The sequence below is a fragment of the Lampris incognitus genome, chromosome 1 (genome assembly GCF_029633865.1).
Source record: "Lampris incognitus isolate fLamInc1 chromosome 1, fLamInc1.hap2, whole genome shotgun sequence".
NCBI lineage: Eukaryota > Metazoa > Chordata > Actinopteri > Lampriformes > Lampridae > Lampris > Lampris incognitus.
Window position 1 is genome coordinate 23,265,636 of NC_079211.1, and position 27,040 is coordinate 23,292,675.

The window sequence follows — 27,040 nt, forward strand, 5'->3', positions numbered from 1 at the left end:
ATTTTATTCGCGCACATCTTTTGTTTGAAACGACCAATGATTGTGGAATTGAGATAGACTTGCTTGAATCAAGACCCAAGGTCAAAATATGTTTGTGGTGAACGTTGCTATTGCCGTTATGTGGAGTTTGGGCAACGTTTTTCGAAAAGTGGGCTAAATTTGCCCATTGTTGGTTATTTGAGGTAACGCGTTGATCATAAAGGATGATTGTTCCCAAGGAGCTGCTACGTTTCCTCGAGGCCCTATGGCGCATGCGCGTCGCATGAATCTAGTTTACTAAAAAAAAAAATTCAGGAGAAAATGGCTGCCTCTCATCTAAAACCCCTCTGCCGAATTTAATAAGTAAACACCAAAAATCCATCGCGAATCGGAATCCTGCCTCGACACGACACTGAAGGGGCACCAGGCGTGGTTTGTATGCATTATTGCGAAGATGTTGTGGCTGCCAAAGGTGGAAAATGTATCGGATTCGAAATTAACCATTTCGACTCCACGATCCGCCTACAAATGAGGTACGAGCAATTCTCTTTTACGTCTTCAAAATAGCCTCACATATTTTGGAACAGACTTAATTACATTTGATAATTTGTGGTATCTCCGTGCAAACAATCGCTATTTTCTGCTTTGTTTTACTTGGTGTAGTGATTGTGTATTGTGCTATATAGGTTGCTTAGTTGTCTCACTGTAGGAGCCTAAGCAATTCAGATTACCCTTATTGTTGCCTTAGGTGCTTATTTGTGTATGTCTAGAGAGATTATTTACATTTGTTTTCCTCCTTACAATGTATATAGAAGTTTTCCTCTGCACCCCGACAGAAAATGATGCACCAAGTGACCAGCGCAAGCAGTGACTATTGTATGAGTGGATTGGCAGAGGACTGTCAGCGTCCTTCTAGCCACTTTGACTTATGCAGCGCACAATCCAACAAATTCTACCCCTCTCCTTCAAACCCCACTCTACAGCTGTCCATCCCCAACATAACCCCTTTGCCACAGGGCATGCATAAATCCATGGCATGTCAAGTTCAAGAGACCCAGAATGAGTTTCAGCCTCAAACAGTGAGAATCAGGAGCAACGAGGCTGCTGGGACTGATGGCTCCAAGAAAAAGAAAGGTATTGTAAAATCTGGCAGAAGAGGGAGACCATCGGGGACCACAAAATCAGCCGGTTATCGCACAAGTACTGGACGTCCACTGGGAACCACTAGAGCTGCTGGGTTCAAAACCAGCCCGGGAAGGCCCCTGGGCACCACCAGAGCAGCAGGATATAAAGTCAGTCCTGGCAGGCCCCCCGGCAGCATAAAGAGTCTAGCCCGGCTAAAGAAACTCGAGTATGCCAGTTGTGATGGTACCAAGAAAGTAGACTTCAGCAACTGCAGTGGCCCGAAGAAACTGGACTACACTAGCTGTGATGTTGCACCCTTTCCATACACCATGATGGAGAAAAGAGACCTCTGTGAACCCAGTGGGAAAGTAGAAGAAACAAATGAATAGCTATGCAGCTTGCTCCTAATTACCTTGGAACACATTTTGGTCCATGTACAAAAGGAGGTCCAGTTCAATATATCTCTTAAGAGGTTGAAAGACAGAACTTTTTGTCACTAAAAATCAGCAATGAATTACTTTTCACTGTACATTGTTAACATCACCGTCATGTTGTCATAAAAGACTGTGGTCATTCCTATTTACAAAGTATGTTATCCTGTTTGACAGAGATGCATGCATAGGAATACAATCAGATCAATGTAGGATTGAAAGTATGTATACTTCTTAATATGTGGTTCAATGCTCACTGGAGAGTGGATGTTTGTTGTTTTTTTTTTGTTTTTTTTTATGGATTCGAGATGCTACAAACTGTTACAAGGCTTTAACATAATGCTACTATGTACTTTCCATTGCCTGATTCACGTGGCATTTTATACGTTCCTAAAAATTGCATTTTACTAAAAACATAGACAATTCAGCATTTTCCTGAGTGTGTGTAGATATAGTTGTCCTTTTTGTATTGTCCAGTGCGATGTTTTACTTTGTATTTACAGCGGCATAAGGGAATGAGATGACAGTGATACAAGTTTTTGTTTCATTAGCTTTAAAAATTTTCAACACATAGTTATATCCTTTTTAACATAAATGTTCTTTCTACACTTTGTGACTATGGTTTTGACTGTATTGTAATAGCCTTTTTGTCCTCTCAAACTCACCTGAGAAGCTTGAGACCATGTTGAGATGTATGTTATTATGCTGTCCATGCAAAAACAAAAACAAAATAATAATAATGATTTCAACCACCAAACAACTGCTTCGTGGACTATGTAGTAAACGCCAATGTACTGTGTGTGAAACCAAAATAAAGACAAGAAATTGTCTGGGTCAATGATGTGGTCACTATCGCCTCAGCTCCAAGCATGTAATTCTTCCAGTTAACACAAGAGGTCCCGTGTCCCTAGACAATAATACCTTGTAATAATGTATTTACCCCACTTTTAAGCCTGCTGCAATGCACTTTATGCATATATTCACGTTGTGTCAAGTCGGTTACGCAAGTGCAATATTAATGAATCTGATAAGGGAATAAGTGGCAGCAAGGCAACTAGGGGTGATTAAGGAAATCCACGCATGTGTCGTCTTGGGTTAATGTGTTTGCCCGCCCGTGACGAAGGTTAGGACAAAATCCGAAGCAGGGAAGTCCGAGCCATTAGCCGCATACCTGCGTTTGCCGCACAGATTGCGGCACAGTGGAGGAGCGTTTTTCCTGTTGTCAGTGCGATCTAACCATTGCCTGGCGGGCTTTGTCTGATCGTCGAGGACCGGGCCACCCCTGCCCGTCTATTGTGTGCTGTGTGCGCCGCTGGAGGGATAAATTTGATTCATCATTTGCGCATGGTGTCACACGAGAACAGGGCGAAACGGAGACACTGGGTCATATTTCGGAACAAAAAAGGTCCCACTAACATTTTTTTGTTTTGTTACTTAAGTCTTTCAGATGAGCAGCCTAGCGGCCTGTTTCCTCATGTCAGGACGGTCAACATGGCGCATGAAGTTCTACCAGACAGACGGCTCTATGCGCATTGCCATCATATTGTTTGCGGACTCGCGTACCTAGGCCTAGTCTTCACTCACCGCGCTAAATTTACAGCTTTATGAAACGATGAACAAAACAAAAAAACAACATCGTGGAACTAATTTCTAAAATTGGCCGTTCAGTCAGTGGTCGCCACCTAAAGTTGAACATTGAGACTTAAAGATACACAGTATCTTATTTGGTGACTTTGTATCTACCTTGAATCGTCTCGGACTAAAAGCAGCGATTGTGTTGTGTGTGTGTGTGTGTGTGTGTATGTGTGTGTGTGTGCGCGCGCGCGCGCGTATGAGAGAGCGAGATAGAAAGAGAAAGAGGGAGGGAGAGAGAGAGGGGAGTGTGAGTGCCACGGCCCTCTGCAGACGGGGGGTTGGGTAGCCGTGCCGATTGGTTGCTGCTCACCAACATAGTCAGTCTAGGCTTGTTTTAACATAACCAGGGGCACTTCGATAGCAAGCTCAAAAAATCATGTAGTAAATGAGCTCAAGTCATCGTCAGGGACCAATCTGTGGCACACTGAATGACGGCGCGTTTGGTGTTACAACACAATGGACATATTGAATTCTCGTTTTCTGTTAAATGTGTCAGTTTTTGAAGGGCCGCCGCTGATGAGGCGATGAAGTGGAGAGAATGAGAGCTCTGCTTTGGCCTACTGCTGCTGCAGCTGGGATTGTGCAGATCCGCTTTCACAAATCGAGAAATTTACTCGCTTTGAGACAAATTATCAAACATTCGCTGTTGGTTTCATGGTGACCGACCACCAAATGGTAAGTTTTTCGCGGTTTTTAACATTTTGACATTTTTAAACTTGTTTCGCTCAGACCCCCCACCCCCCCTCCCCTTGTGAGTTGGTAGTAGCTTCCTATGTCGGTGTGCGGCTGTAGCTTATTTGTGTGGGACTATTTCTGATGGCACAGTGTCACCACCTCTCTTGCAGCCTGTGCACTCCTACATTGACTAGAATAATCGGCGATCGTTTTGACCCACTATTGACTAAGTGATACTTTTTCTGATAGTTAATGAATTAAGTTTGTAAGCGGAGGAGGTCAGTGTTGTGTGCTGTGTTTTGGTTTGTGGTGTCTGACGGCCTATAGAATCGAGGCCGGCAATGTCGGGTTATGAAGTGTGCCTTCAGTACATGGCTTGTAGGCTCCGTGATTGTCTTTCGTCGCAATAGACATGATTGACGATCTATTTTCAGCGATATTAGATCGGCCTTTTTCCTTATGTTGTTTGTCGGTTGTTTGGTTACATTGCCCAGTGCTTTAGCCGCAGCAGTAATTCCATGGTCACATTTGGTCGTTTGAAAATCTATCTCATTGCAACATTTTAATTGGCTTTACGTGCATCTTTTTTTTTCTTTTTTGACCTAACAGGAAAGAGCCATGACAACATGAATCGCTCATATAGACGGGCTGTTAGGGGAGGCTCAGGGTTTGGCTCAGGCCAGACAGATCTGAGGCCCCCCAATGGCCTGACCACCATTTCCTATGGAAACCAATGTGGCAGTGCAAAGCGTGGGTCAGACCAACCGTCAGCCACACAACTGCCATCCTCCAGTTTAAAACACACACCTGTCCAGGGGTACAATAAGCCTGAGCTGTCCCATTGTTACAGCCAGCTGAGGAGGCTACCAGACCTGAACACTCCTATCTGCAAGCCTGACCTGGGGAGCTACCAGAGGGACACTGATGCCAGGAACCGTTTGCACTCTTTGGACCCAATTAGCAATGATGATGATGAGTTTGATGCTTTGTCAATCCGATTGCCTTCCTCTCCAGGTAGTAATGAAATGGAGCATTTCAGACCTCTCCAGGACCTTAATAAAAATGGTTTTTCCCCCTGCAGTCCTGATAGCGTGGAACGCTGTTCCCCCATCCCCAATGGTTACCTGCATTTTGAGTCCACCTTGTTTGACAGTACAGATGTCAAAGAGGGAGCGAACAATAATAATGAACCCTTGACACCTTTTCACCACTCTTCGAAATTGAAACTGAGTCGGGACCGAACTTTGACAGACTGTAAGATGACCACTTCCAGTTCAAGAGTGAATAATCTGAGCACATACAAACCAGCTGTCTTTAATCTGATGGCTAAGACTATATCTGAACTCAACCCTACCCTAAGTCCAAGTGCGCTGCCTGAAATCAGTATGGGAGACGGTTGGAGTATGGGTGAGGAATCTGACAGTGATGGCGAACTCACCTCTACTCCTGATCACAGTCTCGTTTCACCAACAGGGACAAACTCTAATGTGAGTCTGATAATGCTGGAACACTTGAGTGAGATTTAATGAAACTAAATCTTGCTGTTGTGTGCTAGGAAGATTTAAACTTGCTTTTATTGTACTTCAAGATACTACCTGTACAACTTTCATAAATCACACAATTTATTGGAAGCAACAATGGCTGGAAAATATATTTCAATAGATAGCACTGTAGATGTATTGCTGAATAGAAGACAACATAATTGTTCAGAATCAGTGCTGTTTATAAAGCCCAGTTTCTGGAATTCATCATTATGGTATCATTCTATATAATATTATTCAGTACTTAACGTTTAAGTTCTGCAGAACATCTACACTGAGCTATACTATGTATTATATTATGTAAACAAACTTTTTTTAAGGTCTCGCATTTCCTCTGCATGTTGTAGTGATGAATTTTAATTTGTTCCGTTTAGTCCAACAGCCCAAAGAAAAAGACTCTACCAGCAGTGAAGTTCGTGGAGGGAGATTTAGTGTGGGCTAAATTCAACAGACGGCCGTGGTGGCCCTGCCAAATCACTTGTGACCTGCAGCAGGGGAGCCACACAAAGATGAAAGGTGAGACTGAAATCATGAAGAGTTGTGGTGGTAAGAGTTGTATTTGTATGATAAACCAATCATACAATTTGTCAAGTGACCTTTTCAATCATTTGCATATTGACTACTAAACTACATTTGTATTCTGTTTATAAGGACACAACATTTTTCAAGATCCTTACCTTCAAGTACTATACCTTTGTTTCAGCTTACCACTCTTATTGTGTTGTCGTTGCAGTGCCCAGTCAACGTCCTTGTCGTATGTATTTTCTGGAGACAATTGGGGAGATAGTGGAAAGTGCCTGGGTCCCAGGAAAGGTCATTCTTCCTTTCAAGGGCGGCCATCAGTTTGAAGAACTACCAGTGCTTAGACGAAGAGGGAAACAGAAGGAAAAAGACTACAAATACACTGTAAAATATTTTTATTTGATTTCAATGTCCTTAAAGTCTTATTTTTGTCATTTCTAAATTATGTGTGCTCTATTTTCTGCAGATACCCAAGAGTTTATTTACTGCATGGAAAGTCAGTGTGGCAGAAGCTGAGTATCTGATCCCAGATCGACAACGAAATACTGAAAGTACTCTCACTATATCTTTCAACGGGGAAGAAGAAATAGCCAATCCACTGCCTAGTGAAAAACCAGAAGAGGCCCCCTCTCTTTCTAAGGATGCTGGTAAAACTTCCTCACCTAGCACTGCTCCCAATGAAGATGAGCTCCACGTTAGCCCCATCTCCACTAACAATCAAGCCCACAAAAAGAATGCTTGCAAAAAGAGAAAAAAATGCTTGTCTGACATATTTGGTCATATAGTTGGTGGATCTGAGGATACATCTGCTGTTATGGATGTGGTCAGCCAGAGTCATACAACAGCTGATGCTTTGAAAGATGATCCCAAGGCCTCCCCTTACTCAGACCTGGATTCAGTACCGATGCTCCATCGCCCAAAACGGACAGTAAAACCACCAACGATAGAATCAAAAAAATTGGTCACAAAAGAGCAAGGTTCGAAAAATGCAAAGGGCAAGTGCAGTAAAAAATTGACTGCCTCTAAGAATTTAGATTCCGGTGTTCCCTCTGGTGTTTTGGGGAAAAAAACAGTTGCTAATTCTAAACATACAAGTAATACAACTTTTAAGAAGTCTTCAGGCTGCAGCAATGAATTACCAGACAGTTCTGTTGATAATCACTCTCTGCGTCTTCCTGCTAGCAGGCGTCTGATGACAAGGGCCCTGAAAACAGAGGAAGAGACAGATCTCAAAGATGCACTGGCCTCAAGCCAAAACTCTACAGATGACAGCATCAGTGATGATCATGATAATATCCTCAATAATACCACCAGAATAATATCCCCAGAGATCAAAACAGATATGTCCCCTAAGAGGGAATCACCAAGTAATATGTTATCTTCCTCAAGCCATAGTTCTCCAAAAAGGCATGCAAGAAAGCCTGATAAAACACAAATTCGCAGTGGTTCATCGATAAAGTCCAAGTCTCAGTCTTCGAGCTCTAGTTTTCCTGTTGTGGAACCTGTTAAAATCAAGACAGAGATTATTGTCTCAGACCTATCTCCCTGTTCCTCCTCTTCTGCCTCACTCTCTCCCATGGATGCTTTCCAGGATATCAAGGAGCTGACATTCAAATCCCTTGTGAAAGATGAGAGCAGTAATTCTGAGTTGAGTACATTCCGGCCCGACTCCAATTATAAGTTCAGCACCTTACTGATGCTACTGAAGGACATGCATGATACCAGAGAAAAAGAGGGTAAACCCCTTACTGTACCCCCTTCACCAGTCCTAATCAAAGAGGAGCCAATGGTCATCCCTAACTCTCTAGGAGATGACCAGCTTAAGGGTTCTGGCAATGGTCATACTCATGAGCAATGGACATCAGGTGTCAAAATAGAGAATGGTGGGCTAGGAAAACCCCCAACATTCAAAACAGTGGTCAAAGCCAAGAACAGAACAAAAGCTATAATGAAAAACAATACATACCAAATTGAAGGGATGCCCGTTCTTAGTCCTTTCTTTGACAAGCAGCGTAGAAAGCAACAGCTGCCTGCCAAACTGAAAGTTAGCATACCTGGCCTATCTCCTGAACTGGCTGACCTAGCCTATGGCAGGGAGTTTGTTAGTGGCCATGCTGACTTGGCAGAAGCTGGATCTTGCTGTCCTGTCACAACTGACCCCACGGCAAGCAACATCGACAAGAGCTCTGATTCTAAAGTGGCTCCAAAGAAGCGCTGGCAGGTGGTTGAGGAGGTCCCTGATAAGGTGGCAGTGGCTGGGGATGTGAGCGGGGTTTCTGCTGAAGTGAATGGGGCCTGTAGAGACACCCTGGAAGGAGCAGCAAATATTGCCAAATCTCCTGATCCAAACCTGCGAGCTGAGAGGCCAGGAGAGAGTTATTCAGCTCTCTCAGACAAGCGTGACACAGTCGGTAAGTGTCTGGTTACTATAGTTTACATCTAGTCAAATGTGATAACTGTAATTAAGGATTCAATTACACATTTTATGTGTTTTTGTCACACAGTACATTCAGAAAACAAACGTCTGCGGAAACCAAGTAAAAGGCTTCTGGAGTCAACTGAGGAGTATGAACAAATATTTGCCCCAAAGAAGAAGTCAAAGAAAAACACTGAACCCTCTAAGATGGTAAAATATACCTTTTCCCTCTTTCCCTAAATTTCAAACCATAAATCTGAAATGGTCGGTGCCTTTCAATTACTGTTTTTATTTCCATTGTAATTAATATCAGTATTCCTTGACCTTGTTTCTGTTTGCTTTTGTATGGCGTTTGCATGTTTGTTCCTCAGGGTGCTGATTCAACCAATGATAATCTCACACAGCAGACATCAGGGATGACATCGCCGCCCCATCCCAGCACCTCACCTGGGTTTGCTACCTCAACCTTAGCCTTGGCTTCTAAGGAGCCAGCCAAGGCTCCAGCAGCAGCACTGGAACAGCATCTGTCTCAGGATGGGCTCCCTCCTGTAGCACACTCCTTAACCCCAGCCCCAAATCAGCCCTCCCCTTCCACAGAGAAAGCAGAAGGCTTGAATCTACCTCTTGACCCTGGTAAATTGATGTTTGTTTATGTGCTTTTTTGGCCTTGCGAAATCAGCCTAAATCTCATGAGCTCAGTTATGTTAGCTATGAGATATTAGCCTGGAAAGGATCAATTGCAAGATCCATTTAGAAGTGATTGTGCCTGGCGGCTGGAAGCCGGACCAATTGGCAAACTATGGGACCAGTTTAGATGATGACAACAACGAACAGCACCATATTTTGAAAATAACCGCAGTGGCTGTGCTAGGAGAGGTTAGCATCAACGTTGCAATTGAATTAGTTTTATCAAAGACATTTACAAAGGCCGCAATAATTGAATGAATGGTTATTTATTTCAAACATGTAATAAGCATAATAATGTAATAAGCATAAGCAGGATATAACATACAGATAAACAATTGCCAATAATCTGAAGTCATCAACAAATCCACACATCAAACTCAGTGAACAAACCTCCATATACATCAGATTATATGGAGGAAGTATACACTTTTCCCTATACCTTCTTACCTACTCTTAAGTCAATTGAACTGCTATACATTTCAAACTCAATTCCCACTGTACTGTATGGTTCAACTTCAATGCAGGTTGTGCTGCACAATACAAACTCAACTACTGTGAACAATAAGAGAAAAGGGGGGGGGGGATGCATCAAAAACACAAAAGGAAAAAAAAGAAGAAAAACACATCCTAATGTCATGTACCAAGAATAAACATCTCAGTGCTACATACAACCCAAATATCCACTCCGGTGTCATAGAAAGAAAAATGATAAAATGTAATAAGAAATGTTTAGAGATAAATTAAACTTAGACAGTTAACACAACTCTCCATCGTCCCTATATCTCTTGATAACCAGTCCTTTGTTCTTCTAGAACTGCAGAATGTTTGTACTTTGTTTGAGTTCCATGCTCGGACTGTTCCACAATTTTACCCCACAGATTAAAATACCCATGCTCTTCAAAGTTGTATGAACACATAATTTCTTGAAGTTTAATTTCCCTCTCAAATTATATTCCCCTTCTTGGTAGTAGCTTGTGTCTTGCTTTGAACATTATTTGTGCTGTGGTAAATTCTATTAAATCACTGAACATCAAAGCTCTTGACTTTAAAAAAAATAGCTTGTTGGTGTGTTCACAATATCCTACATTATTAACTATCCTAATGGCTCTTTTTTGTAGTATACATAATGGCTGTAGGTTGGTTTTGTAGGTGTTACCCTATACCTCCACACAGTTGATCAGATATGGTCAAATACATGAACCATACAAAGTGTACGAGGATTTATGATGAATGTGACTTGCTTTTCTAATGACTTCAATGCTCCTTGCCAGCTTTGCTCACACATACTATGTTATGTGAGATTTCCAGCAGATTTTGTGGTCTAGTATCACACCGAGAAATTTATTTTCATATACTCTTTCTAGTTGGACATTGTCTATCACTACTTTTACTTTGGTGTTTATTTTGTAATTTCCAAACAACAAACTTTGTCCAGATTTAAGGATAATTTGTTTTTGTCAAATCACTGTTTTAATTTTTCCATTTCTATTGTGGTCACCACCACCAAAAGCTGCTGTAATTTCTCACCAGAAAAAAAAATATTCGTGTCATCCACAACCAACACAAACAAAACAAAGCAAATTTTAGTATTTTTGATATCTCATATATATGTCATTTAAGTACAGAATGAACAGTTTTGGACCTAAAACCGACCCCTGGGGTACACCACAAGTAATATCCATGCATGACGATTTATGTTCACCTATCTTTACAAACTGCCGCCTGTTAACTTAAATAAAATTAAATTGTGTACAGACATAACTGTCAACATGGACTGACTTACTACAGTTAGCGGCGTTTACTTCTGGCAGACTAGTGTGTGTACGTGTGTGGAAATGGGCTGCTCTGGTTCTGCATCATGGGGTTTGCGGCTCCGACTGATAAAAGGCAGATCCAGTCACCTGCAGAGTAATTTTTGTCCGCTCACAAATGATGCCCCTAACAAGCTAATGCCTTTTGAGCCTTGCCCAACCATGAGCAAGGTGAGATTTGTGGGCTGGCTTTGCAATGCTTACTTTCTACTTGGTAATACTATATCAGTTTGATACAGATATGGTGATATGAGACTAGATATCATCTGGGATTTTGGTTGTTATAATATCTTGATATAACTTAAATATGGCAATTTTTAGTCTTAAGGGCTGCATTACAGTAAAACAATACAATTTTCAAAACTTATTAGATTGTTTTAGCTGGGAGAAATGAACAATGAATGAACTCTGTTTGATCATCATTATCTGCATTATCTATGAAAATTTTTCAAAATTTTCTTGTGTTTAAATATCCTATGAAAGCACTGATGGTCAGCCCCAAAATATAATCACATTATTGATATTGAGGTATTCAGTCAAAAATATTGTGATATTTAGGCATTCGGGTAGCGTGGCGGTCTATTCCATTGCCTACCAACACGGGGATCGCCAGTTCGAATGCCCGTGTTTCCTCCGGCTTGGTCGGACGTCCCTACAGACACAATTGGCTGTGTCTGCAGGTGGGAAGCCGGATGTAGTTATGTGTCCTGGTCGCTGCACTAGCGCATCCTCTGGTCAGTCGGGGCTGGGGGGAATAGTGTGATCCTCCCACGTGCTACGTCCCCCTGGCGAAACTCCTCAATGTCAGGTGAAAAGAAGCGGCTGGCGACGCCACATGTATCGGAGGAGGCATGTGGTTGTCGGTGGCCCTCCCTGCATCGACAGAGGGGTTGGAGCAGCGACCGTGATGGCTCGGAAGAGTGGGGTAATTGGCCGGATACAACTTGGGAGAAAAAAGCAGGAAAAAATTAAAAAATTGTGATATTTGATTTTGTCGATGCTCTAGTCCTCAGTGTTGAAGATTACCTGTTTTTGTTATTTTGAGATATTTTTGTGAGTAAATAGAATTTTTTTTTTTTTTTTTACTTTTTCCAAAGCGTCAGCAAACCTTGAGAGAAAGAGGCCCAGGAAGTTGTCACACAAAGTCCTGGAATGCACCATAGAAGAAGTGTTTGTTAATGCCACAAAGAAGAAGGTATAATGGGAGTGAGAAGAAGCTGGTTTTGGAGAGCTACTTTTGTGAAAATATGAAAACCAAACAAACCGTAAAATACTTAATATATTTCACTGGGCTACTGTTGGGGTGCATTTTCTCATTTGTTCTTTCTCTTATTTTTAGGAGGCCAAGAAACACAGTGGGTCTACCTTAAATGTCAAGACTGCAGTCACAGATGCTCAGGTATTACCGAAGACAGTAACTTAATATCGGCACCCTCACACATCCTTAACAATACCAAGCTGCTGGCGTGTCCTATTAAATCAACCAGTCTGTTTATTATATGGACTAATGTACAAATGCAACATCCTACATTATGTTCTGGCTCAGGAACTATATTATATGTAAGCCCTTCTTTCTCCACCCTGATTGCGCGATCACTCTGATATTGTGTATCTAATATACCAAAAATGAAAATTTTAATCTCCGCAAGTACAGTTCTGAAGATTTACATGTTAACAATTGTCCTTTATTGCTGGCATATTTAGGCAAACACTAATGGATGAATATCCACATCATCTATGCTTTTGTAGTTGCTCTGTTGAATGATGATTCGGCACATAGGATTTTACATCTTACAGGGTAGCAGAGAAACGTGGAAGGTGGAGATAGCAAATTTGCGTGTTTATAGAAGAAGGGATGTTTTTTGTTTGTTTGCTGGTAGTGAAGGTGCTGACGTAACAGCATTGGCATCTTTCATGTTTGAAAAGATTCCTGGGATTTAGAGTGGTCAGCCACTTAAGTTGAACATGAACTGTTTTTAGGACTGTAACTTGAAGCAATGCAGTTCGACATAATTGACTGTTCTCAACCCAGTGTAATCTTGATTTGGGCAGGTTAAATCTGTGAAGAAAGAAATTCCCCTATCTGACGCATCTGCTGCCCCTGTCATGGCTACGTCGCCCTCAGGAAGGAGCAGCCTCCAGGGGGTCTTCACCCCCACCAAACCTCTCAATCCCCCAACATCTAAAATCCCCAAGCAGGATGCAGAAGGCAGCAGCCTTGGGGAGGGACAAAACCTTGCCAATGGAACACTAACACCCAAACCTGAGGTCAGCATTTTTTAAATTGTCAGTCAATTCAGTTCAACATGCATAAATACTTACATGGTGACGATCCATCCATAGAAAGATACTAACTTTAGTTTTAAACCTCACAACTAAACCTTCTGTAAAAACTTTTGGGCTAGGGGCATCCGGGTAGTGTAGCGGTCTCTATTCCGTTGCCTACCAACACAGGGATCACCGGTTCGAATCCCCGTGTTGCCGCCAGCTTGGTCGGGCGTCCCCTACAGACACAATTTGCCATGTCTGCGGGTGGGAAGCTGGATGTGGGTATGTGTCCTGGTCACTGCACTAGTGCCTCCTCTGGTCAGTCGGGTGCCTGTTCGGTAGGGAGGGCGAACTAGGGGGAAAAGCGTGATCCTCCCGCGCATTGCGTCCCCCTGGCGAAACTCCTCACTGTCAGGTGAAAAGAAGCGGCTGGCGACTCCATATGTATCGGAGGCATGTGGTAGTCTGCAGCCCTCCTCGGATTGGCAGAGGGGTTAGAGCAGCGACCGGAAAAGTTCGGAAGAGTGGGGCAATTGGCTGGGCACAATTTGGGGAAAAAAATCCACAAAAAAAATCACATTTGGGAATTAACTGCTCATTTCTTGTCTCTTCAGGTGTTCACTCCTAGTCCGAACGATAGCTTCTCCTCACAGGTGGAGGTAAAAGGGAAAATGGGGGCCACAACTTTGAAGGAGAATGTCTGTCAGGTAACACAATATGCTTAGCTTGAAGTTTTTCTTTCACTCACTCAAAGAACGTTTAATCAGTTCATCTGGACACAACTTTTATTGACAGATACGTTTCATCACTCAACTAAGTGACATCTTCAGTCTAAACTGACTGCAGGTATCCCCACCTTTATAAACAATGCAGTACCTAACGACAGAAACCAACGACCAGTTTCATATGCAAATATGGGTGTGATCATTGACCATGTGTACTATTCACGGAGGATTAGCGATTGTTGCAATCACATCATTGTAAAATGGCGACAGATGTATAACGACCGAAAGCAACGACCAGGAACGACAGGAACGCACTGTTGATGAAGCAGTCGGGGGTAGGCCATATGAAATTACAAAACGACCTCAACTTTAGCAGTAGGACCACGCTTAACACTGACCAAGTGCTAAGTGCTCCTGAAACTGTCTTCAGTCCATGTGCTTCACATACAGGGGCAGTACTACAGGCAGAGGCATGGGTGTGCTATGGGTTCCCCAATCTGATGTGTAGTGGCCAACTTGTATATGGAGGAAGTTGAAAAAAGAGCTCAGATGTCCTATCCAGGGACACCACCTAGCTATTGGGTCTGATTTTTGGATGACACCTGGGTTAAAATTAAATCTCAGGATGTACTACGTTTCACTGTCCACGTTAACTCTTTGGACAACCACATCAAGTTCACCAGGGAAGATGTGAAAAATGACTGTGAAATTGCAATTGATAACGGAGGACACTTGATTGTTGATTTTTACCACAAACCTACACATACTGGTCAGTACTTAGGGTTTGACTCTCATCATCCACTGGAGCACAAACTAGGAGTCATCAGGACGCTGTACCACCGAGCTGACAACTGACACAGCGGCCGGGGAAGGGGAGAAATCCCACATTAAACAGGCCCAGGTTAAGTGTAGTTATCCTAACTGCGCATTTGTCAAAGCCAGGAAGATGCCGAAACAGTGCACCAGCCAATCGAAGAGAGGAGAAAGACAACTGCTGCCTAAGCGTAAACCAGTGGTGATTCTATATGTGGCGGGAGTGTCGGAAAAGCTGAGACGTGTATTTTCAAAACACTGTCTCGGTGGCTTTCAAACCCCAAAACACGCTGTGCCAGAAGTTGGTCCACCCCAAGGATCAGGTCCCCTGGCACAAACAGAGTAATATATTGTCAGCTAAATGACTGTAATGTAAATGTAATGTGTACACTGCTAAGTGCCAGGAGGATTGCAGTGACTTATACATTGGGGAAACAAAACGAACGCTGGCCAAAAAAATGGGACAACACAGGAGAGCTAACACATCAGACCACAACTCCACAGTCTACACCCATCTATAGGCCAGTGACCATTCTTTCAGGGATGAGGATGTGCATGTCCTTGATAGAGAGGAACGATGGTTTGAACGGGGAGTCAAAGAGGCCATCTATGTTAAGAGGGAACGACCGTCCATGAACCGAGGGGGTGGTCTAAGAGTACATCTGTCGCCATCTTACAATGCTGTGATTGCAACTCTTCCTCAACCCACTGTGAATGGTACACATGGCCATCGAAACTCTAGTTAATGGGCACACCCATATTTGATCATGAAACTGGTCCTTGGTTTCGGTCGTTACACAACTGTCGCCATCTTACAATGCTGTGATTGCAACAATCCCTAATCCTGATCAATGGTCACACCCATATTTGCATATGAAACTGGTCGTGGGTTTCGGTCGTTAGGCACTGTATTGTACTGTATTGTTTATAAGGGGTGGGGACACCTGCAGTCAGTTTAGACAGAAGATGTCACTGAGTTGAATGATGAAATGTATCTGTCAATAAACGTTGTATCCTGATGAACTGATTCAACCTTCTTCGATTTTCTTACCTGGAGTATTGAGCATGCATCAAGACATTTTTCTTTCAATCTATGGGTAGGCATGGCAAGGCATTCTGACACTCTCCTCATTTAGGCCTTTCTTATATTCTGTCCTCCTGCAGGTGTGTGAGAGAACAGGGGACCTTCTGGTTTGTGAAGGGCAATGCTATGGAGCTTTTCACCCACAATGTATTGGACTGTCAGAGGCCCCCAAGGGGAAATTCCTCTGCCGCGAATGCACTACAGGTGGGTACATCTTGCACTTTTCATGGAGGTGTGAAAGTACTGCATATTATCAGGAATTATTTTATTTTAATTAGCAGTCTTACATAAAGCTGTACTAAAACATTAGAAATGGCATAAAGAGCTGTTTTTCTCCTATTATTTACAGGCGTTCACACATGCTTTGTGTGTAAACAGTCAGGTAATGGGGTGAAGCGTTGCATGATCCCTGTGTGTGGGAAGTTCTACCATACAGATTGCATTTCGGCCCACTCGGCCACCCAGCCACAGAACAAAGGTTTCCGCTGCTCCCTCCATGTCTGTTTGTCCTGCCACATCACCAACCCGCTCAACCTCGGCAGCTCCAAAGGTAACCCCTATGTTGCCCGCAGAGTTCAATAATTTGATCATTGTGGCTGATGATTGTTTTGTCCGTTTTTATATTCATTTCTTTCATTTTGTTGGTTTTAATCCCAAGTACAAGTACAAGATTGCGGCACGGTGGCCCAGTGGTTAGCACTGTTGTCTCACAGCAAGAAGGTCCTGGGTTTGAACCCCGGGGTTGTCCAACCTTGGAGGTCATCCCAGGTTGTCCTCTGTGTGGAGTTTGCATGTTCTTTCCATGTCTGCGGTGGGTTTTCTCTAGGTGCTGCAGTTTCCCCCACCATCAGAAAGACATGCATGTTAGGGTTAATACTTCTGTCTGTGCCCCTGACCGAGGCATGGCAAGACGAACTGGAGTTGGTCCCCGGGTGCTGCACAGCGGCTGCCCACTGCTCTTAGCTACACAGCTAGGTTAGGTTAAATGCAGAGCAGAATTTCCCCACGGGGATCAATAAAGTATCTCAAATCTCAAAGATGGTGTGGAGAGGTACAAGCCATGCAGGCTCTAAATAACACAGACATAACTTTGTCGAGTCTGTGGGGAGAGGGTTTTAGAGGGGGAGGTTCCAGGAAGCTGGAATAGATTGTTGAACCTTCTCGCGGTGTCGTGGGAAACAAAACAACACTAAAGGACGATGCCCATTTGTTGCAATGCCCACTCTTGTACACTCAGTCTTATAATAGACACTGTTGATTATTTAGCACATGATGCTGCCTGTGAGATGGGCCAGGAGGTTCAAAATGGAATACCCTGATGTCCACTACAGTTAACAGTAATAACTTAGAGCAGGGATATTAGCTTTTTGTCAGAATTTATCTTCTGTCTAAATGCTCTATATAGTGTGGCACAGGTCATATACTGTGTATAGGTAACTGCTCACAACTGAAAAAACAGGGTCTGTGGCGGTGTAGCGGTCTAAGCATCGGCTTTGTGTCAATGCAGTTGCCCACTGGGGACTGGGGTTCTCACCTTGGTCTCGTCAGATCCGACTATGGCCGGATTCGATGAAGCAGCGATAATTGGCAACGCTGTCTTCGGGAGGGGGGCGAAGTCGGCTTGTGTTCGTCACATGAATGCGTCTCTGTGTGTGACGGAAAAAGCAGTGGTTCGGCCTGGATTCGCCTTGTCATGAAAGTGGCGAGGCGTCTCCTTCGAGACTGCCAGCCGGAGAGATGCAGTTGGCGAACGCATGCAGTATAAGGGTGGGTGTTTGAACTAGAATAGGGAGCGATTGGCCACTAAATTGGGAGAAAAAAGGAAAAATCAGAAATAAACTTAGAAAACGAAAAAAAAACCCCACACAGAGTTGAAAAGTGTATGATTAAGCTAATAAAAAGGTCAACGCAAAGCTTAGACAAAATATCCAAATGGGAGTTTTTCAGCTGACAGCCTGGGTATCCTCTACTGTATTTTGGTGCAGGTCGACTGGCACGCTGTGTGCGCTGCCCTGTAGCCTATCATGCCAATGACAACTGTATGCCAGCTGGAAGCTTGGTGCTGGCTAACAACAGCTTCCTCTGTCCAAACCACTTCACCCCTCGCAAGGGGTGTAAGAACCACGAGCACATCAATGTCAGCTGGTGCTTCGTCTGCTCTGAAGGTCAGTCTGGTCCTGTTTCATAATTTCTGTATCTTGCCAAAATCATGGTAGCTGACCTTTCAGCATTAGTATACCCCAAGGAGCATCTACTAACAATTATGGATCTTAATACTTTTGTGTTTTGGAAAAAGTATTATGTTAAAATTATTTTTAAAAAAAAAAGATCTTGAACGTGGGAAGTTGTTTTAGAGATGTGGTTTGCAGTGTCTTAAGTGTGTGTGGCGTTGTGGCCCTGTAGGGGGCAGTCTGCTGTGCTGTGAGGCCTGTCCTGCTGCTTTCCATCGGGAGTGTCTGAACATTGAGATGCCTCAGGGCAGCTGGTTCTGCAATGACTGCAAAGCTGGAAAAAAGCCTCGCATCAAGGACATTCTGTGGGTCAAATGGGGCCGTTACAGGTGAGGCAATTAAAATAAAAAATGTATTCCTTGATAATGAAAGTGGTTTTCCAAAAACAAAATAAACCTTTCGTATCGAATGCATATTCTTATCTCCTTATGTTGTATTGTTTAGGTGGTGGCCTGCAGAGGTCTGTCTTGCCAGAGATGTCCCAACTAACATCTTGAGGATGAAGCATGAGGTGGGAGAGTTCCCAGTACAATTCTTTGGCTCCAAAGACTTTGTGTGGACATACCAGGCCAGAGTCTTCCCCTACATGGAAGGTGACACGCACAGCATAGAGAAGATGGGCAAGGGTGCTGACGCAATCTACAAGAAAGGTGTATTGCCTGTTGACTATCACTCATAGCCTGTGTATTACATTGTAAATGCTTTAATACATTTCTGCATTTGGGTCAATTTTGAATTTTGACAACAGTTTATGTAATGCATAATATCTGTGCATTAGCTCTGACAGAGGCAGCTGATCGGTTCAGGGAGTTGCAGGCAGAGAAGGAGATGAGGCAGCTTCAGGAGGACAGAAAGAATGACAAGAAACCTCCTCCATACAGACACATCAAGGTACTGCGCGCGCGCGCACACACACACACACACACACACACACACACACACATACACACACACACACACACACAAAAAGGGTCTTTTTAAAGGTTGATTCAGAAACAGATTAGTTTATTTGATTAAAAAACCTTGCATTGACTATTTACATGCGCACAATCCACCAATTAAGGTTGCTGCACTAAATAATGTTTACATTTCTTGATGCATGCACAATAATCCAGGTAAGGAAGTCCCAGAAAGTTGAATCAGTTCACCTTGGACACAAAGTTAGGTGGGAGAAACGTTTCATCACTCATCTTAAGTGACCTCGTCAGTTTCAGCTGACTGCAGGCGCCCCTAACCTTATAAACTGCATAGTTGCATAACAACTGAAACAAGTGATCAGTTTCATATGCAAATGCTGTGACCATTAATTAGAGCTACAATTGCCATGTGTACTATTCACAGAGGATTGAGGAATAGCAGCAATCACAGCATTGTAAAATGGCGAAAGACGTATTCTTAGTCCCCCTCGTCATTTCAGGGATGGTCGTTCCCTCTTCACATAGATGGTCTCTTTGACTCCCCATTCAAACTAGTGTTCCTCCCTATCAAGGATGTGCACATTCCCATCCTTGAAAGAGTGGCCACTGGCCTGTAGATGAGTGTAGACCACGGAGTCCTGGCCTGATGAGGTAGCTTACTGTGTTGAGCCATTTGCTTTGCCAGAGTCTGTTTGGTTTCCCCGATGTACAATTCATGGCAATCCTTCCAGTACTTAACAGAGTGTACAGGATATTGCTCTGTTTGTGCTGGGGAATCAAATCCTTGAGGTGGACCAATTTCTGGCACAGCATGTTTTGGGATTTGAAAGCAACCGAGACACGGTGTTTGGTTAATATACGTGTCAGCTCTTCTGACACTTCGGCCACATACAGAATCACCAGCGGTTTTCGCTTAGTTTTCCTTCTCTTCTCGAGACAGAGATGCAATCTCATCAGGGGGGGAAAAGGTGGCAAAAATGCGAACCCCTAGGGGGGTCTGGGGGCAGGCCACTTCTGTGAAGACAATTTTTTTAAACATCAGCTTTAAATTGTGGATTCACATTCGATTTTAGCATGAGGATATAGGTAAAATCTTGTCATAGAATTAATGTAATCTTACTGCTACAAAAGTAACGTAAGGGGGACATCAGTTCAGGGCACTTATGAAAAAGAACAATCAAGAAAGTGCAGAGCCAGGTCCAAAATTGTTTTTGGCCCGATCAGACAGAGTACTTTTTAGGAGCCTGGGGCAGCTTTTTGTAATTGTTTTCAATGAGCGAGAATCCTTTTGCTCGCTGCTTTTGTGTCGCTGAGTGCCTCATGTTTTTCTGCTCTGTGCACTTCGCATTTTTTGCAGGAGCACCCAGAATGCCTCGAGTTGAAAAACTTCAATTCAGAGCAGAAAAGTGCCCGACATCATTTGTATTTTTTCCTGTTGTCCAATCAAATTAATTGAGAGGTGGGCTTTCTGTGGTGGTGACAACAACAAGTAGAGACAACATGGAGGACAAATTAGTGGTAGCTCTTGCTGGATACCCGTAGTTACCATGATGTGGGAAGATGGTGGCGCGAGTTCAGATTTGCAGTGGCCTCACCCAGTACCAGTGTGGGAAGATGGCGGTGCAAACTTACGTTTGTGGCGGCCTCACCCAGTGCTGTCCATGCAGTGTCTTTGTCCATGTCTGCGTCTAAGTGTGTGTCTTTGTTTGATGGCTGGGAGAGTTAGCATTGGATCGGCTGGGAGAGCTTGGTCTGTTGCGTCCTGTGGGCCCAGGGCCCTGCCCGGAGTTGCGCCCGAAGAGGAAACACCGAGGGAGGTCTGACAGGACGTGGAAGCGGGGCAGGCTAAGCCCATGCAGACTAGCAGTTCTGATAACACCGAGGGCAGTCTGGCGGTGGCCTCACGTAGCATTGACTGTGTCTTTGGTGTCGTCATGTGGAGTGCGGGGAGGTGTGTCGAAGGTGTCTGGCTGGGAGAGCTGGTGTTGGATCGGCTGGGGAAGCCTGGTCTGCTGCGGCCGGTGGGCCCAGGGACCACGGCCCTGCCTGGATCTGTGCCCAAGGAGGAAACACCGAAGGCAGTCTGACAGGACACAGAAGTGGGGCAGGCTAAGCTAACTGCTAGCCCATGCAGATCGGCAGTTCTGACAGTCATCCTGGCATTCGTTCTCCTGGACAGTGATTTTTTTTTATATGCATGTTATATATGTTTGTTTCGATATATGTGTTCTTGTAGTTTTCAGATATGTGTTTTTGTCTTTGTGTTGCACTGCTGTGGGCTGGGGGAAATTTCATGTACGCAAATACATGAAATGAAAGGATAAAGTGTTCTTGATCTGAACAAAAAAACCTCTGAAGTTAACTACTTTTAGCTAGCCAAAATAAAAAGTACAGATGTGTGAGTTTACTTCACAGCAAAATAACGGTTAGACTACGGACAAGTGATTTGGTTGTTGTCTAGCAAAAAAAGGAAAATAAAATGCAGTGCGAGGCACACGGCATTGCCTTGTTTGTTTTTTAACAAAAAAAGTGCAGTGGGCCTTGCATTTTGCAACCTGCAAAAAGCATTCTGTCTAATTGGGGCCTTAAAGTGCATTGCATCCACTATACAATAAAGTTCATCAAAGAAAACAGCAACACAATATGCACAACTGAAAAATCAAATGGAAAATACAGCTTATTTTATATTTTGGTAGAGAGAGGGACAAGAATATTTGCATTGTGTGTGAGTTGTGTGGGGAAAAAAAATTCCACTTTTCATGTTGTCCCTTCTCACCTCAAAGCTCACCTCACTGCAGCTTTGGACACCAACAACCACACCAATCTGCCCCATAACGGATCCAAATCAAAGTCCTTCTCCTCACTCACAAAGCCCTCCATAACCAGGCCCCTCCTAACTCACTGACCTGCTCCACTACCATAGTCCTTCCCGCAGCCTTAGCTCCTCCAATGCCAACCTCCTGTCTCCACCACACAGGACCAAGCACTGGACCTGGGGTGACAGAGCCTTCTCGATAGCTGCCCCCTCCCTCTGGAACTCCCTCACCAAATACGCCAGAGACTGCACCCATCTAGCCACGTTCAAATTGTTAATTAAATCTCACTTTTTCAGAATTGCTTTTAAAATATGATTAATGTTGTGTTACATGTTTTGGTGTTGCTTTTTATGTTTATTTCATCTTATGTAAAGCGTCTTTGTGTACCGTGAAAAGCACTATACAAATGAAATGTATTATTTATTATTTTATTCCACCTTACGTGCAACAAAGCGCAGTCTGAATATTGATTATTCATGTCAAGCACCCCTTACACAATGTGTAATTTTCCACCTGTAAAGCCACAGCCAGGGTTTCCATTACAGCCACAACAAATTAAGTCAGAAAAAGCATGAGGACAATTTCAGACTTGCCCTAAAAATGCTGGGAGTTCTTTCTTGTTTCAATCATTTTCCTCCGTAAATGATAACGCTACACCAGATAAATGCTGTCTATCTGGCTCTTGTCACTTGTCATCAGATCAAGTGTTGCAAAGTGTCACAAAAACTCTTGATTGAGAGCAGTGTTGTACAAGGCTAAGTACTTCCTATTTTATTTGAAATTACTTCGATCAGCTAAGTTTGTGGCAACAGAAAAAAAAAGGTTGACATAGTTGCATCTTGATCAGAATATTTGATTCTTTTTCCTTTTTTTTCACTCAGGTAAACCGGCCAATAGGGAAGGTGCAGATCATCACGGCTGACCTGTCAGAAATCCCACGCTGCAACTGCAAGGCGACGGATGAGAACCCTTGTGGCATAGACTCGGAGTGCATCAATCGCATGCTGATGTATGAGTGCCACCCACAGGTTTGTGTGGCAAGGGAGCGCTGTCAGAACCAGGCCTTCACAAAACGTCAGTACACTCCCGTGGAGATCTTCAGGACACTGTCTCGGGGCTGGGGCTTACGCAGCGTCTGTGACATTAAGAAGGTAGGTGGTGTGTAAAAATTGGTGAGATGTTTTGGTAATTAATATATTTTTTTCTCTCCTCTCCCATGTATGATTACCATGTCTTCTCTACTCTATCTATTGCTTTCTCTGTCTGTGATTGTTTCTCTCTTTCTGATTGTTTCTCTTCATCTCAGGGGGCCTTTGTAAATGAGTATGTGGGAGAAGTGATAGATGAGGAGGAATGTCGAGCCAGGATTAGACATGCTCAGGAAAATGACATCTGCAACTTCTACATGCTTACTTTGGATAAGGTGATTCTTTGCCAATTTAGCATAACACAGATTCAATTTAAACAAAAAAAATTAACAAATTAGCAACACACTTTATTTATAATGCAAATAAGCATATCTATGTGTTATTGTATTAGGATCGGATCATTGATGCTGGGCCAAAGGGGAACCAGGCTCGTTTCATGAACCACAGTTGCAAGCCCAATTGTGAGACCCAGAAGTGGACAGTGAACGGGGATACTAGGGTTGGACTATTTGCTCTGCAAGACATCCCAAAAGGTCTGCAGGAATTAGAAAAAAATTTGACTTGGTGGTCTTTTTTGGGTTGTGTATGAAGAGGCCTCATCTGTATGTGATTGGTATATGGATGATGATTCTGTGAGGCTGAGTGGCTGAGTACAGTTTGGTGCTCGTTTTGTTTATTAAACAGGTATAGAGCTGACCTTTAACTACAACCTGGAGTGTCTTGGCAATGGAAAGACTGTCTGCAAATGTGGAGCGCCCAACTGTAGCGGTTTCTTGGGTGTCCGACCAAAGGTAGGATACTTTTATTTCAACAGTTTTGGGTTCAGAGCACACTCCACCAACTGTCTTTATCCAACTTTGGAACACAACAGCAGAGCTGGACCTATAATATCTCAACCATTTTTTCCAGAACCAGCCGTCAGCTGAGAAAGTGAAGCTGAAAGAAGGGAAGAAAAAGGTCCCTGTGAAGAAGAAGACCAAGCCACAGCTGACCAAGGAGCGAGAGGACGAGTGTTTCAGCTGTGGCGACGGAGGACAGATAGTGTCCTGTAAAAAGCCAGGGTGCCCCAAGGTCTACCATGCTGACTGTCTCAACCTTGCTAAGAGGCCTGCAGGCAAGTGAGGGGAGGGCATGATGTGTCCTTGTTTCTGAAATATAGCTTCATAAAGATCGCAGGCCCCAACATCCTGGTAATCTCAAAATGCCTAAGTCAGCATGCCTGGAATGAGTTGAATGGTTGTATACTCACTGTCCTGGGATCAATACCGCTAGAATTGTCTTTCTTGTGTCTCCTTTACTCTTGTCTCCTCTACTTTCCCATTGTCAAAAAAACAAAAAACAAATTGCACAATGTATCCACTGTCTAAATCACAAATAACACTATGAACAAATAACACCTTGAGACTAAATATACCTCAGTTGATTAAAGCTGCTGCAAGGAGTTTGGGATTTTTGCTGACTTTGTGGACAAAAGCGGTATTGTTTTATAGAAGCACAACCTCATTTCACATAAGCATTGCCTCTTGTTGCAAAGATCTTCATTCACCCTCTGGTAGTTCATGCATTTGTTTTGGAGAGAAATAGTGGTGTTTTGGAAAAACTGCTGTTTGCAAGATGTACAGTGATGAGGTAATGCATCTCTAATTGTGGCTTTGTATCCTGTCTGTGTGCCGTAAATCATAAGTCAGGTTTTGCAAGAAATCTGACCTGTGGATAAACATTCGGAATTGTTATATAGCAATATCTAACCTCCCTGATAGTCTCATTTGCTTATGTTGGTCATATAGAGGCATTAAAATTAAATTGACACTGAAAAATAATCATTGAAAAACTCATTGTAGCAGCTTTAAAGTGGCAATCTTGGAAGAGTCTGGTTGAGTTCTTTTTTGGCATACATTTCCCAGGATTCATTTTGGAGCTGTTAATTAGTTTGTCCACCGCAACACCAGATCCTCTCTTGTGGACCAACTGCTGCTAGGTGATATAAAACACGTCACTACCTTTGTGACGCTTAAGAGTTTTGGTGGGAATGTCCCCACAGACACATTTATATTTCTTCATATTACTACAGATGCAAGGGTTTCAGTCAGTGGCTGAAATGCTGAATGTCATTCTGTCATCTTGTTTGGCAAAATATAGTAAATTAATGAACATTTATTTAAGTGAGAATCTTTGAGATTGCCAATTTAAATAAAACGAGTAATTATACTGACAGAAGATTAGCATTAATAACAAATTTGTGTCCTCAGGGCGATGGGAGTGCCCCTGGCACCAATGTGACGTCTGTGGAAAGGAGGCAGCCTCCTTCTGTGAGATGTGCCCCAGCTCCTACTGCAAGGAGCATCGTGAAGGGATGCTCTTCATTTCCAAGCTGGATGGCAAGCTGTCATGCAGTGAACATGACCCATGTGGGCCTGACCCCCTAGAGCCAGGAGAGATTCGCGAATATGCCCCCACTGCGACCTCTGTGAAGGCTGGAGGCATGCTTCCCCCTCGTTCCCTGGTCCCAGATCCAGACTGTAGTACCCACTCCGCTGCTGCCCTGTCCTCTCCTCAGTTCAAGCACGAGGCCCCTCCCCGTCTCTACATCAACACAAAGACTGCCACCTCCAGCTTCATTCCCCCTAGGAGGTCCTGCCTCGAAAACAGAACAAGGGTGATCTCCCCTCCCAGCTCCTACAGTGATGAGAAGCAGGAGGGTGTAGGAGAGGATGGTGAGGTGGAGGATGAAGAGGCAGAGGATTTAGAAGTGGAGGAGGAGGAGGACGAGGAAGATGAGGACGAGGAGGAAGAGGAGATGGAAATAGTGGAAGAGGAGGACGATGAACAGGAGTATGGAGATGAACATGAGGGAGAGGAGGAGAATGATGCTGAAGGGGGGTGTGTATATGACACTTGGGGGGACTACGTTGATGAAGACGTTGAGGATGGAGAGGTAGAGGGGGATGATATAGAGGACTGGGGGAGAGTGGAGGATGATGACAAGTGAATCCCACCCTGGGATCTGCCCATCCATTCCTACAAAACTGTAAATACTTGGCAGAGAACTTTCAATAGACCAATAGGAAAAAATGTAGGAAAAGACATAAGAGTTTGACCATTTGGTACCTTGTTGAACGCAACACTGCCTTCATTTTTTGGTACTGCATTGCCTTCCCATCCCTAGGGCCATGTTCTGGTGATGGGGATGTGCACTGGTGCTAAGGCTCAAGGACTGATCCACTCGACTCTTTCTTTCTGTTGACATGTTTGTTTTTGTCTGGTGCTGTTATGTTATGTTTCTTTTTTTTCAAAATTGTTTACATTTTTGTTTTGTTTTATTATTTTTTTGTTGCCTTTTTTAATGTTTGGAATACTAAAAAAAAAAGTTTAAAAACCTCAGCTGGCCGCTGTCATCACATGGTCATTTTATCATGTTGTCATCATCTTAATCATGAATTTCTGATTACAGGAGTGATCAAAATAATGTTCTCACTGGTCATTATTGTAAAAGAGACAAATGACCACCACCTTGATGCTTCTAACGATGGCAACAATAAATCTTTTCAAATAACTGAAATTGCAGAGCCTCTCACAAAAGAAATGTTTGTGATTTCTGTTTCTTCTTAAAGGAAAACTGGTATTTTTTTTAATCGAAGCCCTATTTTCATGTCATTAGGAGTTAAACCAAGTAATGGGAAGCAGAATCTTCTGAAGTGATTCAGCATCAGCTGACTGCTATGCACAGAACTATGCAATCCCTATAATAGCAACAGCACAACATCAACTAAAAGCTTTTTTTTGCCACTAACAGGTTCAGAATGTCATGAGAGGAGTCTAAAGAGCCTTAGCCATTATATCAGTCATGGAATTTTGTAGAGATCAATAAATTTTTAACTTGGAGCATAAGTCTCGCTCTGTAATCCCTGTAAGGAGTCAGTAGTTGCAGGAAGACAACAGTGGAAGCATGAGGGAGTTAGAGATAAGTGCTAAAAAGAAAATGCAAAAAACAGTCATCACTGCGCTGGTTGACTATAATGGGACCGTCTTCATAATGGAAGGTGTTTCCAGATGTCTCCCAAAACATTGAGCCTGTTGGTGCCAAAACATAGCTTTTTTTCTTTTCCCCCTTTGTCTCCCCAATTTTATCCGGCCAATTTCCCCACTTTTTCGAGCCGTCCTGGTCACTGCTCCACCCCCTCTGCTGATCAGGGGAGGGCTACAGACTACCACATGT

At 43.4% G+C, this 27,040-nt stretch overlaps 2 protein-coding genes across 3 annotated transcripts; both read left to right on the forward strand.

The window, feature by feature from the left end:
• The first annotated feature begins 302 nt into the window (after positions 1–302).
• Positions 303–2,295, forward strand: si:ch1073-44g3.1 (uncharacterized protein LOC797133 homolog). Of its 2 annotated transcripts, none has more exons than XM_056291300.1 (2): positions 303–512; positions 792–2,295. In XM_056291300.1, exon 2 carries the CDS (start codon positions 819–821, stop codon positions 1,491–1,493), a length of 675 nt encoding a protein of 224 aa, XP_056147275.1. In that variant the 5' UTR covers positions 303–512; positions 792–818; the 3' UTR covers positions 1,494–2,295. The 2 variants fall into 2 exon arrangements, with proteins under 2 accessions (XP_056147275.1, XP_056147283.1); XM_056291308.1 differs by having other exon boundaries at positions 816–2,295.
• A 2,176-nt stretch (positions 2,296–4,471) lies between these two features.
• nsd1a (nuclear receptor binding SET domain protein 1a) lies at positions 4,472–25,813 on the forward strand. Its single transcript, XM_056276714.1, has 23 exons — positions 4,472–5,332; positions 5,761–5,902; positions 6,120–6,292; positions 6,375–8,319; positions 8,413–8,534; positions 8,696–8,957; positions 11,920–12,017; positions 12,162–12,221; positions 12,875–13,090; positions 13,705–13,797; positions 15,793–15,916; positions 16,062–16,262; positions 17,698–17,877; positions 18,116–18,272; positions 18,388–18,593; positions 18,722–18,834; positions 22,558–22,827; positions 22,983–23,099; positions 23,216–23,357; positions 23,509–23,615; positions 23,734–23,938; positions 25,074–25,543; positions 25,595–25,813. The coding sequence occupies exons 1-23, from the start codon at positions 4,472–4,474 to the stop codon at positions 25,811–25,813; spliced, it is 6,483 nt and encodes a 2,160-aa protein (XP_056132689.1).
• The last annotated feature ends 1,227 nt before the right edge of the window (positions 25,814–27,040 follow it).

What these genes read in the sequence shown, in the direction of transcription:
- si:ch1073-44g3.1 (XM_056291300.1), top strand. Translation starts at nt 819, where the DNA reads ATGATGCACCAAGTGACCAGCGCAAGCAGTGACTATTGTATGAGTGGA.
- nsd1a (XM_056276714.1), top strand. Translation starts at nt 4,472, where the DNA reads ATGAATCGCTCATATAGACGGGCTGTTAGGGGAGGCTCAGGGTTTGGC. An exon ending in ACATGCTTACTTTGGATAAG is followed by an intron (nt 23,100 to 23,215) that starts GTGATTCTTTGC and finishes TTATTGTATTAG; the next exon opens with GATCGGATCATTGATGCTGG. An exon ending in CCTTGCTAAGAGGCCTGCAG is followed by an intron (nt 23,939 to 25,073) that starts GCAAGTGAGGGG and finishes TTGTGTCCTCAG; the next exon opens with GGCGATGGGAGTGCCCCTGG.